The sequence below is a fragment of the Stenella coeruleoalba genome (assembly GCF_951394435.1).
Source record: "Stenella coeruleoalba genome assembly, chromosome: 14".
In the NCBI taxonomy this organism is placed as follows: Eukaryota; Metazoa; Chordata; class Mammalia; order Artiodactyla; family Delphinidae; genus Stenella; species Stenella coeruleoalba.
In genome coordinates, this window is record NC_137160.1 from 78234051 (window position 1) to 78247762 (window position 13712).

Sequence of the window (13712 nt, forward strand, 5' to 3'; positions counted from 1 at the left end):
GAATAAATGGAGGGTGTGGACATTCCCAGGAGAGAGGATTACTGGATATATTTGAGGGTTAGCAGTGTTTTGAGTTGCACCTTGCCAATCACGTTCAGAAGACACGTGCAGGGTGAGAATGGGGAGGAGGAAGCCAGACCGTACTGGCGTGGAAGACACAGGCGTGTGTGTGTGTGTGTGTGTGTGCGTGTGTGTGTGTGTGTGTGTGTGTGAGATTCATGCATATTCATGAGCTTGTGAGCTGCAGTTGTGTTCTGAGTACGGGAACAAGCTGGATACGGGTGCTGGGGGCACAATGTGAGTGTAAGTGTCCACCGAGGACTGCGTGGGTATTATGGAATGTGCTCTGTGCAGGGGTTGTTCTGTGTGCGTGTGAGTTGGGTGTACATACTGGGTATGCTGGGGGAGGGGGTGTGCCATTCTTGACGGTGTAACTGGTGATGTATTGGGGATGTGTGGGCGTGTTGGAGCACATGGTATGTGATGGAGATGTGGGGCACCATATGTGTTAAAGGATTTGGGGGGAGTGGGTTTTTAGAGCAGAGGATGTGTTTACGGAGTGAGCTGGAACTGGTGGGAGGAAGGGATCACAATGGCCACCACACCCCCTTCCTACTTCCGCAGTGGAAGCTTAGCAGGTTCCCCCGACCCACCTCCTCATTTGAGGGGGACCTCCCCTATCTTGACCCTCAGACCTCACCCAGAAAGCTGCTGACCCTGCAGACAGAGTCAGTCCGCTTGCTGGAGAAGAAGTGGTGAGGGGGAGTCTGGAAGACTGTAAGAACTCAAAGAAGGAGAAAGAAGTAGCGTTTGCCATCCTATTAGCCAATAATTTACAGTACAGCTTGGGAAGGCGGAAACCACATCACAACAGCTGACATGCTGGAAACCTGATGCACTGGGGGGGATTTGGGTGGAACAAGGCAGCTGGAGTCCTTCCTCATGCCCAACAAAATGGACTGCTCGCCTCTGCTTGCATCAAGGCGTGATTACAGCAGCCGGGGCTACTTAATGATTTCCCTTCTGCAAAGCGTCAGTTCCCATCACTCCACGCACATTTAAGCAGATCGCAGGCACTTATGGACTCCGTTTTTCACTGGCACTCCCTGACTCTCAGTTAATAGCCTGGAGTTCATCTTGCACGAATTGTGGAATCGGTTCATGTGCAGCAGAGAAATGATCTGGAGCTAGATGTCAGCACAATATCCCTAGGCAAGTCGCTCCTGCTTTGATTTCAGACATGTACCATTTGGGTCTTTAACAAAGGCTATAACATGGGTCAGAAAGGATGGAGCAGCTAGGGTAGTCAGAAGGAAAACCGAGTAGGCAAAAATGTGAGTTGGGAAAGAAGTCAAATCAGAATTAGGTCCCCAGCATGCCCCAGACTTGGGTCACAACCAAAGAAGTTAAGGAAGGTGATTTCACTAGACCACCTGGAAAGAGGGTCTGTATCTTAAGGATGCTAAAGACACCACACACAAAGATGTTTGTTGCAGAGTTGTTTACAACAGTGAGGTATAGGAAGATGTAAGATCCAGCGGTAGGGAAATGGTTAAGGAAATTATTCCGCATCGATATGATATCTTACATTCATTAAAATCAATGTGTATGAAGAGCCCAGAATAATATGAAAAAATGTGATGTTATAGCATTAAGGGATAAACGGAGCAGGATGGAAATTGCATATACTGTGGATCACAAGTATGTAAAATATGAATAGAGCACACTTCTAAGAGTGGTGCAATTATAAGTGATTATTTTTCCTTTCTTTTTTTATAGAATAGTCCAAATTTCGCAAAATTAGCTTGTTTTATTTTTATAATGTTATAAACCAGGGATCAGCAAACTTGTTCTGCAAAGGGCCAGGTAGTAGATATTTTACACTTTGCAGGCCATATGGTCTCGGTTGCAACTACTCATCTCTGCTGTTGTCGTCTGAAAGCCTCCATAGACAGCACATTGTGAACAAATGGGCATGGCTGTGTTCTAATAAAACTTTATTTATAAAAATATGCTGAAAGCTGGATTTGTCCCATAGGCTGCAAGTTGCTGATCCCTGGTATAAACCTAAATTATCCTTTTTAAAAGGGGGATAATGATGTAGAATAATTGCCTTTTCGTTAAGCTCCAGCTATTGCCTGGGGGAAGTGGTCTTTCTGATCATAGGAGGGTCTGGGGGTCTGAAGGAAGTGGTCTGGCCCCTGGAAATCACACTTGATCGGCAGGGCCAGGGACACAAGGCAGAAGTGACTCAAGGGGATGGGTACTGTCCCTCTCTTGGCCTGGGCTGTCACACTCTCTCTCTCTTAGCTTGAGTTATTCCCTTGTCTCTATGGCCCTCTCATACTTCTCCCCCACCTCCCACCCCATCATTTCCAGGAGAAGGAGGAAAGAAGACATGACCCTGAGCAAACTGAAGGGCCAGGGCAGGGGAAAACGTCTCTGTTCCACTTACATTGGATTCGAGGTCACTGGATGCAGGATGACCTGGGGCGCCCGGGTCGGCGTCTCTGGCACCGGCACCACATCTGAGAGTCAAAGATTAGACAGTAAGAAACCAAACTCGGGGTCCACAACCACCCCCAAAAGCCTGATTCCCAGGAGATGCCGGCAGCTGAGAACTCACCAGACCATGAGTCCCTGGGGCTGCACAATCCCCTCTCTCCCTTCCCCGGCCACTTGGATTTACCTGCCTAGGTGCACGAGTGGTCTAGATGACATCCTGAACAAAGTTCCCCACTGTCACCTGGGGGCTGCCGGAGGCCCTAAGCCTCTGGCCTGAAACACCCACTGGAACCTCCTCACTCCTGAGTCCCCTTTGGGATGATGAGGCTACTTGGTTTCATGTCTCCCAGTGCCCGATTCAAGCCCCTTTGACCATCTCTCCCCTGCCACGTGGTTCTAGACCCCTCCTCACCCTTGCCCATCCTTGCACTGCAGACCACCCACTCAGGCCTTCCTACTGTGCTCTGGGACCTCGTTGGTGCCACTGTGCCCTTGGACCCCGCACCCTTCCTCCTCCACCTCCATAGCCAGCCGCCAGCCTGTGGTCTGGGGATTCCACCCCATCCTCTCGGGGCTCCTTCACCCCGGCAACCTTCGCCTCCATCCCCTCCAGCAGCTGCCACGCCTCAGAGAGCTTGCTCGGGAGGAACTGAGCTCACATGAAACTCACCTGGGAAAATGAACTGCTGCCTGTATTTGTAGTAGTGGGACGCTTGCGAAAGAAAGAAAACATCACAGTGAGCGCTGCCCTGGGTGGGCCCTTCAGGTAACAAATGGGGCTCCTGCGGCCACCTGTGGTTCTCTGCCCGCCCCTGAGGTTTCCAGACTTCTGCAGACACCCCGAATTCCAAGGGACTGAGAACATGTGTAAAGAAGCCAGAAACATCCAAGCCAACCCTCCCACTGACACTCCCTGAAAACAGAGCACCCCAACTCAGACAGCCATCCTGAGCATCTCTGTTAAATGCGTAAATGTGTGAGGACACACAAATACAGAGAGAAAAGTCTCTAAAGCCATAATCTAACACAGTAATCTTCCCCTTCTGGCAGAGCGATGACAGTGGCTTAAAAAAAATCTTTTATGACCACAATAAGGTATCACCTCACAACTGTTAGGGTGTCTGTTATCAAAAAGACAAGAAATAACAAGTGTTGGTAAAGATGTAAAGGAAGGGAAACCCTTGTGCATTGTTGATGGGAATGTAAATTGGCAGAGCCGCTATAGAAAACAGTATGGGGGCTCCTAAAAGTATTAAGATTAGAACTACCATATGATCCAGTGATTCCACTTCTGGGTATATATCCGAAGGAAAAGACATCACTATCCCAAAGACATGGAAACAACCTAAGTCCCCATCAACAGACAAATGGATAAAGAATACACACACACACACACACATATATACACACAATTGAAAACTATTCAGCCATAATAAAGAATGAAATCTTGTCATTTGTGACAACATGGGTGGACCTAGAGGGTATTATGCTAAGTGAAATAAGTCAGAGAGAGAAAGACAAACAGTATGATCTCACTTACATGCAGAATCTATAAAAAAACAAACTCATGGAAACAGAGATCAGATCTGTGATTGCCAGAAGTGGGGAATGGGGATAGAATTGGGTGAAGGTGGTCAAAAGGTACAAATGTCTAGTTATAAGACAAATAAGTCCTGGGGATGTGATGTACAGCATGGCGACTGTAATTAACAATACTGTATCGTCTATTTGAAAGATGCTAAGAGAGTAGATCTTAAAAGTTCTCATCACAAGGAAAAACAATTGATAACTATGTGAGGTGATGGATGTTATTTTGCAAGATACATATATCAAATCATTATATCCTTAAACTTATACAATGTTATATGTCAACTGTATCTCAATAAAACTGAAAAAGTCCTTTATGTGTTTCTTGTGTTTTTCCAATTTGCTGCATTGAGCATTGTATTAGTTTTCTTATGGCTGCTGTAATAACTTACCATAAACGGGATGGCTTAAAACAGTACAACCTTATCCTCTTCGAGTTCTGGAGGTCAGAATCTAAAAACAGTTGTAAGGGGCTAAATGAAGGTGTTGGCAGGACTGATTCTTTCTGGAGGCTCCAAAGGAGAATCACTCCTTGCCTTTTCCAGCTGTAGAGCCTGCCTGTATTTCTTGGATCACAGTCCCATCACCCCCATCTCTGCTTCCGTCCCGACATCGCCTTCTACTGTCTTTGACCTTCTCATCTCGCTCTCATAAGGATCCTCGTGATTGCATTTCGAGTCCACCCAGATAATCCAGGGTAATCTTTCCACCTCAAGATCCTTAATTTAGTAACAGCTGCAAAGGTCTTTTTATCCGTATAAAGTAACATATTCACAGAACCCAGGATTAGAGCGTGGTCCTCTCTGGGGGACCATTATTCTGCCTACGACAGGCATTAATTAATTTCCATATTTAGGGAAAAGTCATATAAAAGACACTTCCTCAAATTCTCTGCTCGTTCTCTTACAATTCAGTTTACTTCCAGTCTGTTCACTGGAGGCCGGTTGTTCTGGACATCCCCAAGGTTTCCAATGTTAGCACTATTCCAGTAGGGTGGAGGGCCTGGACCAGGGAGTACAAGCGGTGTCAGGGGTGGGGGACAGGTCACACAGAGTTTTATATCCTCAAGTAAAGGCAGTGAGCAGGGATGGGATCAGATATGAGTCTGAGTTGGTGAATATACTTCCGGAAACAGTTCTACTCATTCAGCGACAAGCTGGCTCACCAAGAATTAGTAGTGGTTCCAAGCCTGGAGTCTGGAAGCTGATCCTGTAGGGCTGAATTCTTGTTCTTCCTTCATTGCTTATAAAAGCTTCAGCAACTCTCTCCAAGTCTCAGCTTCCAGATGTGTAAAATGGGGATAATAAAAATCTCTCCTTCATAGGGCTGAGCTCATCATGACATGAGATAAGAGGGCATAGAACGTGCAGAATCAGGATCAGCTGCGATGCATAAGCCCATCTCCTTCTAAGCTCTCCTAACTAACAGACGAGAATGCTTTATAATTCATAGACAGTCAGATGGTTTCAAAGGGCGAAGTCATTAGCTGCCCCTGAGGGTGCAGTTGATTTATAAATTCCCCCTGGGATGGACAGCAAGTCCTGGCATCTCAGGATGCCAAGCACCTGGTTTGGTGCCGTGCACCCCGTGGGTAAGCTGCTCACGTTTGTTCAATTACTCAACTCTCTTTTAGCACAGCAATTCCCAAATACCTCAGCTAGCTGGAATTGAAATGGATGCTTTTTTTTTTTTTTCGGTGCGCAGGCCTCTCACTGCTGTGGCCTCTCCCGTTGCGGAGCACAGGCTCCGGATGTGCAGGCTCAGCGGCCACGGCTCACGGGCCCAGCCGCTCCGCGGCATGTGGGATCCTCCCGGACCGGGACACGAACCCGTGTCCCCTGCATCGGCAGGTGGACTCTCAACCACTGAGCCACCAGGGAAGCCCATGGATGCATTTTTGATTCTGGAAGATGAAGTGCCTGGGCTGGGAAGCAACTCATTCAAGGTTACATGACAAAGCTTTAAAAGAAATCCAACCTCCATGATGTCAGGGACCTTTCTTCCATTAGATTACTTAGGTTTTTTCATTGCAGGCAGACACTTTGTTAGTCAACAAGGGGCTAAAATTAAAAGAAGAAAAACTACCTGGGATTGTCAAGAGACTTAGTTGATCTCTTCCCTCCCCAACTGGGACCGAGGATTCAGTGTCTGCAGAAGAGGTTAGCTGGCAGTTAAGTGTTCTTTTAAGGAGGCGGGGCTGGTGATGGAGAGAAGGCACCACTCTGAGACGGGACAGGTGTCAGGCAATGCGACACCTGGCAAAGGCCTCCACGCTCAGAGCCAACCCCCGCCTGGACCCCTTCAAGTGCCTGATAACAGCTCGGTCCTGACGGCCGAAAGGGAGAGAGTCTTGGCCAGAGGAGGAGGGAAAGGGCGCTGTGAGTCCTGCCTGTTCTTCTTGCTGATAACGGACACCAGCGAGAAGCAGGTCCGAGGGGCAGTAGATGAACCCGAGTGGCTCCTGGCTCTCTGGCGTCAAAGAGGACCCAGGAACTGGGAGGCTGCAGATGACCAGAGGTCAGAGAGACAAGCAGGCCACTTTGAAGGCTCTTCCACCCTGAAGCCCCCATTCCCTCCCTATGGGCTCCCCAGAGAGCAGCCTGAGTGGTCATCTGAAAGGAAGGATCTAGAAGGAAAGAAGAACGATCAAAATATCCCCTGCCTAAACCTTGCAACGGCCTCTCATTGTGTCTTAAATAAAATCTACATTCCTGCCAAGCCCTACAAGGCCCTGCCAGGCTCAGCCCTGCAGCTCTGAGTCTTGCTTGGGGCCTTGTTTATGGCACTCCAGCCACTGGGACATTTTTTCCCAGCTCTTTCCCGTGGCAGGGGCTTTGCATGTGTTCCCCTCTCTTTGCCTGGACAACTCCCCACCAGCCCTCTCTGGCCAGTCTTCAGAACTCAGCTGCCTCTGACCTTTCAACCTAAACGTGTTCTCTTCTTGAATTTGCTCATAGCACTGTTCTTTCCCTTCACAGCACTTATCACAACTTATAATCCTATTTTCATGTGGATGTTTGCTCGGCTAACACCTGTCTCTCCCACTAAGCTATAAACTCCATGAGAACAGAGACTGTGACAGGCAGAATGATGCCCTCTCCCCCACCCCCATCCCTAAGATGGCCATATCCTAGCCACTGGAACCCGTGAATATGTTACCTTACATGGCAAAAGGGACTTTGAAGATGTGAAGAAGTTAAGGATCTTGAGATGAGGAGATTATCCTGGATTCTCTGGGTGAACCCTAAACATAATCACAAGGGTCCTTACGAGAGGGAGGCAGGAGGATCCAAGTCAGAGAGAATCACAGGAGATGTGATACAGAGGCAGAGGCTGCAGTGATGAGAGGCCATGAGCAAAGGAATGCAGGCAGCCTCTAGAAGCCGGGAAAAGGCAAGGAAATGGATTCCTTCCTAGAACCTCCAGAAGAAACCAGCTCCTTGATTTTGAGTCCAGTGAAACTGATTTTGGACTTCTGACCTCCATAACCATAAGATACTAAATTTCTGCTGCTTTAAGCCTCTAAGCTCGTGGTGATTTGCTACAGCAGCAACGGCAAACTTTTACAGGGCATTTCTGGTTTGTGCCTTGCCCCCATACGTGGTGTCTTGTACAGTACCTGGTATGTAGTAGATGCTTAATAAATACCCGTTAAGGATATCGGAATGGATGAATGCAGTCTGAGGGCCAGAAGACAGTTTAAAGGAAAAAAAAAAAAACAACTTGCAGCTCTGGGCAGTGCCTCAAGTCACTCGTTCACTCACTCATTCAGCAAACACCTCATCAGCGCCTTGAGCAGTGGGCACTGTGATGGGCTTTGGGCGCAGAGGGGTGGATGAAGCAGATTAGTTTCCTAGTCTCATGGAGCTGATGTTCTGAGGCAGGAGACAGACACTAAACATGGCACTAGATTACGCCCAAGAAGGAAGGCATTTGAACACTCCAGCCTCTAAAACCCACACGATAGTCCCTTACAAAGCCCCTTCATGTACCTTCCCACATCAAATGTCACACAAGCCTGCAAGTTAGACCCACTTTACAGATGAGAAACTGAGATCTAAACGGGGCCAGTGCCATACTCAAGGCCACAGAGGTGGGAAGGGGCAAATCTGGGATCCAAATGTAGCCCTCTTGACTCCGTCCTACACTGTGCCATGCCCAACATAGCACCAGGCTTCTTAAGGGAGTGGCGGAAAACAAGGAGGCCCAGCCGACCAGCAGAGCACAATCGCAAATCCCACCAAGCCCGTGGGTGCCCTGAGGTCAGCAAATGAGCCAAATGACCATTAACCGCACAGCCTGTTTTAGAGAAAGAATATTCTGGATCAATCAATGCCAGGGACACTTTTATGCCTAGGCGTTAGCTTGAATAGTCTTCAGAAAACTCAACATCTGGCAGGCAACCAGGGCCAAAGCTCCTTTTCCCATCAACAGAGGCTCACAGTCTAGAGTATAACAGGTGACCAGGGCCTCGTATGAACAGAACAGATGCCTGTCACCCTGGGGGAATTTTGCGAAAACTGCCTAAGACAGAGGGAAGGTCTGGCGGCCCTTCTGGAGGGGCCTATTTTGTTTTCCCTGTCGACATTGCATTTTATTGTTATTATTCAATTATAAAACGGGTGCATATTCCTTGCTCTTATATACATTACAGAAGTGCATAAAAGAAAATTCCTTTTCTTAGAACACCTGCCATGAAGTCTTGCAGACATCTGTGTACATATACAAACATATATATACACACACACATTTAAACATACATATACAAACATATAAAACCATGTTACAATAAATAGGATGTTATTGTACCCGTTGCTTTGCACATCACTTATTTTCCACTTAAAAGATATTGTGGGTATCTTTCCATGTCAGGATATTTACAAAGAGCTACTCCATTCTTTTTAAGGGTGGCTGAGTATTTGGTTATATAGATATATTAGCGTATTCAAACACTCCCCTCCCGATGGGCATTTGGGTTGAGTCCAAATTTTTTACTGTTGCTATGAAATCCTTACATACAGATCCCCATTGCCCTTTGCAAACATTTCTGTATATAAATTCTTAAAAGTGGTTTTGCTGGTCCAAGGAATGTACATTTGAAACTTCGACAGTCAATGCTAAATTACCTAACCCCAAAGTTTAATTTGATTCTTACTCCCAATACCATGGTACATGGGGATTTCATCTTTATTTCCACAATTCTAGTTAGGCCCGGATTACTTACCACTGGTAGCCACAGTAATTTGCTATTCCTGTGTTTATCTAATAATAATGAAAATAGCTCACCTTTGTTGAGCTCTTTAACAAGACAGGTGCTCTGCTAAGCTCTGTACATATATGGTAACGCTTAGCCCTTCGAGGATTCTACAGAGTAGGTACTATTATTATCCCCGTTGTACAGACGAGGGAACAGAGGCACAGAGAGGCAGGCAGTTTGTTCAGCATCACACAGTTGTTAAGTGACGGAGCTGGGATTTGAACCCAAGCAGCCTGGCTCCAGAACCCACACTCTTAACTGCTGTTCTAAAGCGCCTTCCCCCAAAGGACCCCTTAGCCCACTCCCCAAAGAGGGTCAGGACAGTGTTGGGACCTGCCATGGAGTGGATGCAGATCCACTGGCAGGCGAGCACTGCAACTTGGCCAAGGCCCCTCCCTGGGGCTCTGACGGAAGGGACAAAGGAGCAGATGGAACAGTGACCACCCCTGGTGAGTCAGGTCTCTTGTTTAAAGATGCCGGCAGTCTTCTGGAGATGAAAAGAGCTGTGGTGCTTTGAGGCGTGGTTCTCCCTTAAGAGGTTCTTTCCCGCCCCTGCTACCCTCACCCATAAACAAGTAGCAAACAGTTACTGGGAAAATAGCCCTAAGTGTGTGTCTTGGGTGGCAGGTGGTACAGCTCTAGGAAAGGACCCAGCCCCTCCCTCCAGAAATTGGGGGGTCATGGGGTGTCAAAGGGCCTTTTTTCCATTCCCCTCCTTCCAGAGAAGTGGCAATGGCTCGGGGTGCTGGTGGGAACCCTCAGTCTACGGAAATGCTGGGCAATTGTTGCCTTGTTGACTCGGGGGCACTTACTGACTCCCGTTATGGTCCTTGCTGGCTGCCAGGTGAGTGGCCCTCACACCACAGGTATGAGGCTGCCTCGGGCTTGGACTTAACCAAAAAATTTCCATGATGCAAGTTTTAAAACACACTCTATCCCTTTGGACACAGCCCAGATCAAAGCAGTGTGGGCAGGTGACTTGATCAGCTTGTCCTCAGTGGGTGGTTGTATCTGGGCGTTGTCCAGATGTGGGGTTGGGTCTTCGTTCGTTTCCCAGATATTCTCTCACGGCTGGTTAGGCTTGCAGGTGTGACTTGTGGCTACAGACCTGGGATATTTTCCCCCTGCGTGAAGCTCGCTGGCTCAGGAGGAAATCAGCCCCTAGCCCAGCACTGTCTGGTGGAACTTTCTGCAATGGTGGGAAATGCTCTATACCTGTGCTGTCCAGTATGGCAGCCACTAACCACATGTGGCTTGCAAGCATTGAAATGTGGCTAGTGTGACTGAGGAATTAAAATTTTAATTATATTTAATTTTAATTCATTTAATTTTTTTTTAATTTACTTATTTTATTTATTTATTTTTGGCTGCAGTGGGTCTTCGTTGCTGCGTGCGGTCTTTCTCTAGTTGTGGTGAGCGGGGGCTACTCTTCGTTGCAGTGCGCGGCCTTCTCGTTGCAGTGGTTTCTCTTGTTGCGGAGCACAGGCTCTAGGCGCACAGGCTTCAGTAGTTGTGGCACGCAGGCTCAGTAGTTGTGGCTCACGGGCTCTAGAGCACAGGCTCAGTAGTTGTGGCTCGCAGGCTCTAGAGCGCAGGCTCCATAGTTGTGGTGCACGGGCTTAGCTGCTCTGTGGCATGTGGGATCTTCCCGGACCAGGGCTCGAACCCGTGTCCCCTGCATTGGCAGGCGGATTCTTAACCACTGCGCCACCAGGGAAGCCCTAATTAGTTTAAATTTAAACAGCCATGCATGACTAGTGGGTACCATGTTGAACAACACAGACCTAGACTTTGCTTCCAACTGGCCAAGCCAGACCTCAGCCCGCCAGCCTCTGTCTTGACATCAGCTATGATGCTGCCAATATGGCTGAACTGGAAATGTCCTTGGGGCCCTAGAACAGCAAGTGGGCTGGGCCGGGCCCCGGAAGGGGTAGGAAGACTCTTAGGTCTGGCCTGCCTAGGAGCAGAGAGAGAGCCCTTTCTTAAGTCCGAGAAGCCAAATCATCACATGACGGCCTCTCCACCATCTCACAGCCCAGCACATAGTCTCAGGTCAGCAGCCGAGTGCCCTGGAGTTTGTGAGCTGGAAGACCCTCTGGGTCCTCTCGTCCACCTATATCCTTTCAGAGATGAGAAAACTGAAGTCAGAGGTCACAGGTCAGGGACATGAGAGAGCTGGATACGGAATATCGGACGCCAGCCCGCTCATTCAGAGCCCTGTCCTGATGTCTGGGGTAGGACTCAGAATGCAGCCCTGTTGCCAGTTTCAACTGATTTAGCTCATAAGACAACGGCCAGCTCCAGAGCCAATGGCTCCCCCTGTGACTCAGACTTAGGTGGAGACTCTGGGTTGCTGTTTCCCAAAAGACTGAGTCTCTAAGAGTCCCTTTACCTCTCTGAGCCTCTGTTTCCTCATCTGTAAAATGGAGCTGATCGTACTTACGTTATGGCTACTCTAAAGATCAAATAAGGTAATATGTAGCAACTGCCCTGCATATGGTAAGGCTCAATCCATATGCTTCCACCTCATTGCCTTTACGCATGGACTAGTCCGGAAATGGCTCTGGCACGAACCCAGAGCGCCCCCCTGTAGCTTCCCAAGCATGGAGGTACCTGGCAGGTTGAGGTTCTTCTGCTGCCTTGTGCACTGCGGAGAAGGGTGTAGGGGAGAAGGCGGCGTGGCACTGGGAGGGAGCGGGGGCGCTGGCGAGGAGGGCGTGGAGGACGTTGTGGACGAGGGATTGCTGCTAGAGTCTGGCTGGTAAGGAACAGGGATGTGGTCCTGCAGGAAGAAAGTAGGGCAGGGGGCAGGGGCCGACAGAGAGGCAGAGACACAGCAGTGAGGGTGGGTTGCACAGGAAGAGACCCCACCCTAGCATCCACAGCATCTCTTCCGTTTTCCTCAACCACCAGATCCTTCCAAAGTCCCCCCACCTGCTTCATCATCCCCACCAGGTTGCATCCAGCTGCGGATGGGACAGCTTCTGGGGTCAAATTCCTGTCCACTGCTTGGAGCCCGGACTGAAAGGTTACCACATAATGAAAGCTATGTAGGCGACAGTCACGCTCCCTGTGCCTCTTTGATTTTGGAAAGTCCCACGCAGAGGTGCCCAGAGTGTTCTTCCCATCCTAACGCTTCGCATCCTGAGTGTTTATTAAAGAATCAACAGCCTGACAGCTCAAGAGAGAGTGTGAGAGCAAGCCTGCAGCAACTTCCCTCGCATCTCAGTTGGAACCAGCAATGCCTCTTCCGGCCCTTGAAACTGCTCTAAAGTCAAGAGGAAGATACAATCTGTGTGTGCACCCTCAGAACGGCGCTGGTCAGGGATTTTGAAATGAGATCATCCTGGATTTGGGCGTGGGGGGCATTAAATCCAATGTCAAGTGTCCTTATAAGAAACAGAAAAGGAAAGACACACAGAGGAAAAGGCGATTTGAAGACAGGGGTAGACAGGAGACTGATGCTTCTAGAAGCCAAGAAATGCCAAGGATTGCTGGAGCCACCGAAAGTAAGGAGAGAGGCATGGAATGGATTCTCCCTCAGAGTCTCCAGAAAGAACCAACCCTGCCGACACCTCGATCTCAGACTTCTGCACTCCAGACTGTGAGAGAACGTCTTTTGTCTTGGCTACCCAGTTTGTGGTAATTTGTCTTAGCTACCCAGCATCCCCAGCAAACTCTTACAAGCAGAAACCAGAGTGAGGCAAAGGCAGATTCAAAATCCCATGGCCACCTCTTCCCCCCGCATCCTGAACAAAATGCTTAACCTCGCCATTCCTCAGTTTTGCCCTCTGTAAAATGGGAATAACACTAGCAAACCTCAGCATCCCAGAAAAGGGGTTCCTGCCTCTCAAAGCCAGCAGAGCTAAGAGCTCTCAGGGGAACCCTAATCTGTTCACTCACAGGACATGGATCACTTGGTCCCTGCATTACTCAGAGGCCCACCGTTCAGCTTGGCTCCAGGTGCCCGAGGATGGTTTTGTGTGATCTGGTTATTAGTCAACAGGTGTGCTTACCTGCCAAACTCCAGAGCTGGTGTAGCAAACACCAACCAGCATATGAGGGCGGGGAGTGTGGGGTGGGGAACGGACATTCCCCATCTGGATGCCCAGTGGCATCCCGTGCTCAACCGGTGCTGTGCACGTCCCCCTCTCAGAGTCCACCCCACTCCCACGCGGTCACACTGCCTCCACAGCAGTGACTTCCCCTCTGGGAGCTTCAGTCTCTCCCTGTCCTTCATGTGGGCGAAGAACACCCACTGTGTGGATCTGTTGCGAAGTTTAACTAAGGTTATGTAGGTACCTACACCCTGAGCACTGTGCTGAGGCACTTTGCTATCAACAAACGGTAGCGATTATATTGA

General features: G+C 48.9%; 1 protein-coding gene across 1 annotated transcript in view; it reads right to left on the reverse strand.

Annotated features, from left to right (window-relative positions):
- Positions 1 to 13712, reverse strand: part of KSR2 (kinase suppressor of ras 2) — a gene marked incomplete at both ends in the record, with an annotated part of 399245 nt that overhangs the window by 60785 nt on the left and 324748 nt on the right. The window contains 3 exons of the mRNA XM_079942603.1: positions 2456 to 2528; positions 3176 to 3217; positions 11963 to 12131. Of these exons, the coding sequence (XP_079798729.1) occupies positions 2456 to 2528; positions 3176 to 3217; positions 11963 to 12131 (284 nt within the window). The remainder of the gene's footprint in view (positions 1 to 2455; positions 2529 to 3175; positions 3218 to 11962; positions 12132 to 13712) is intronic.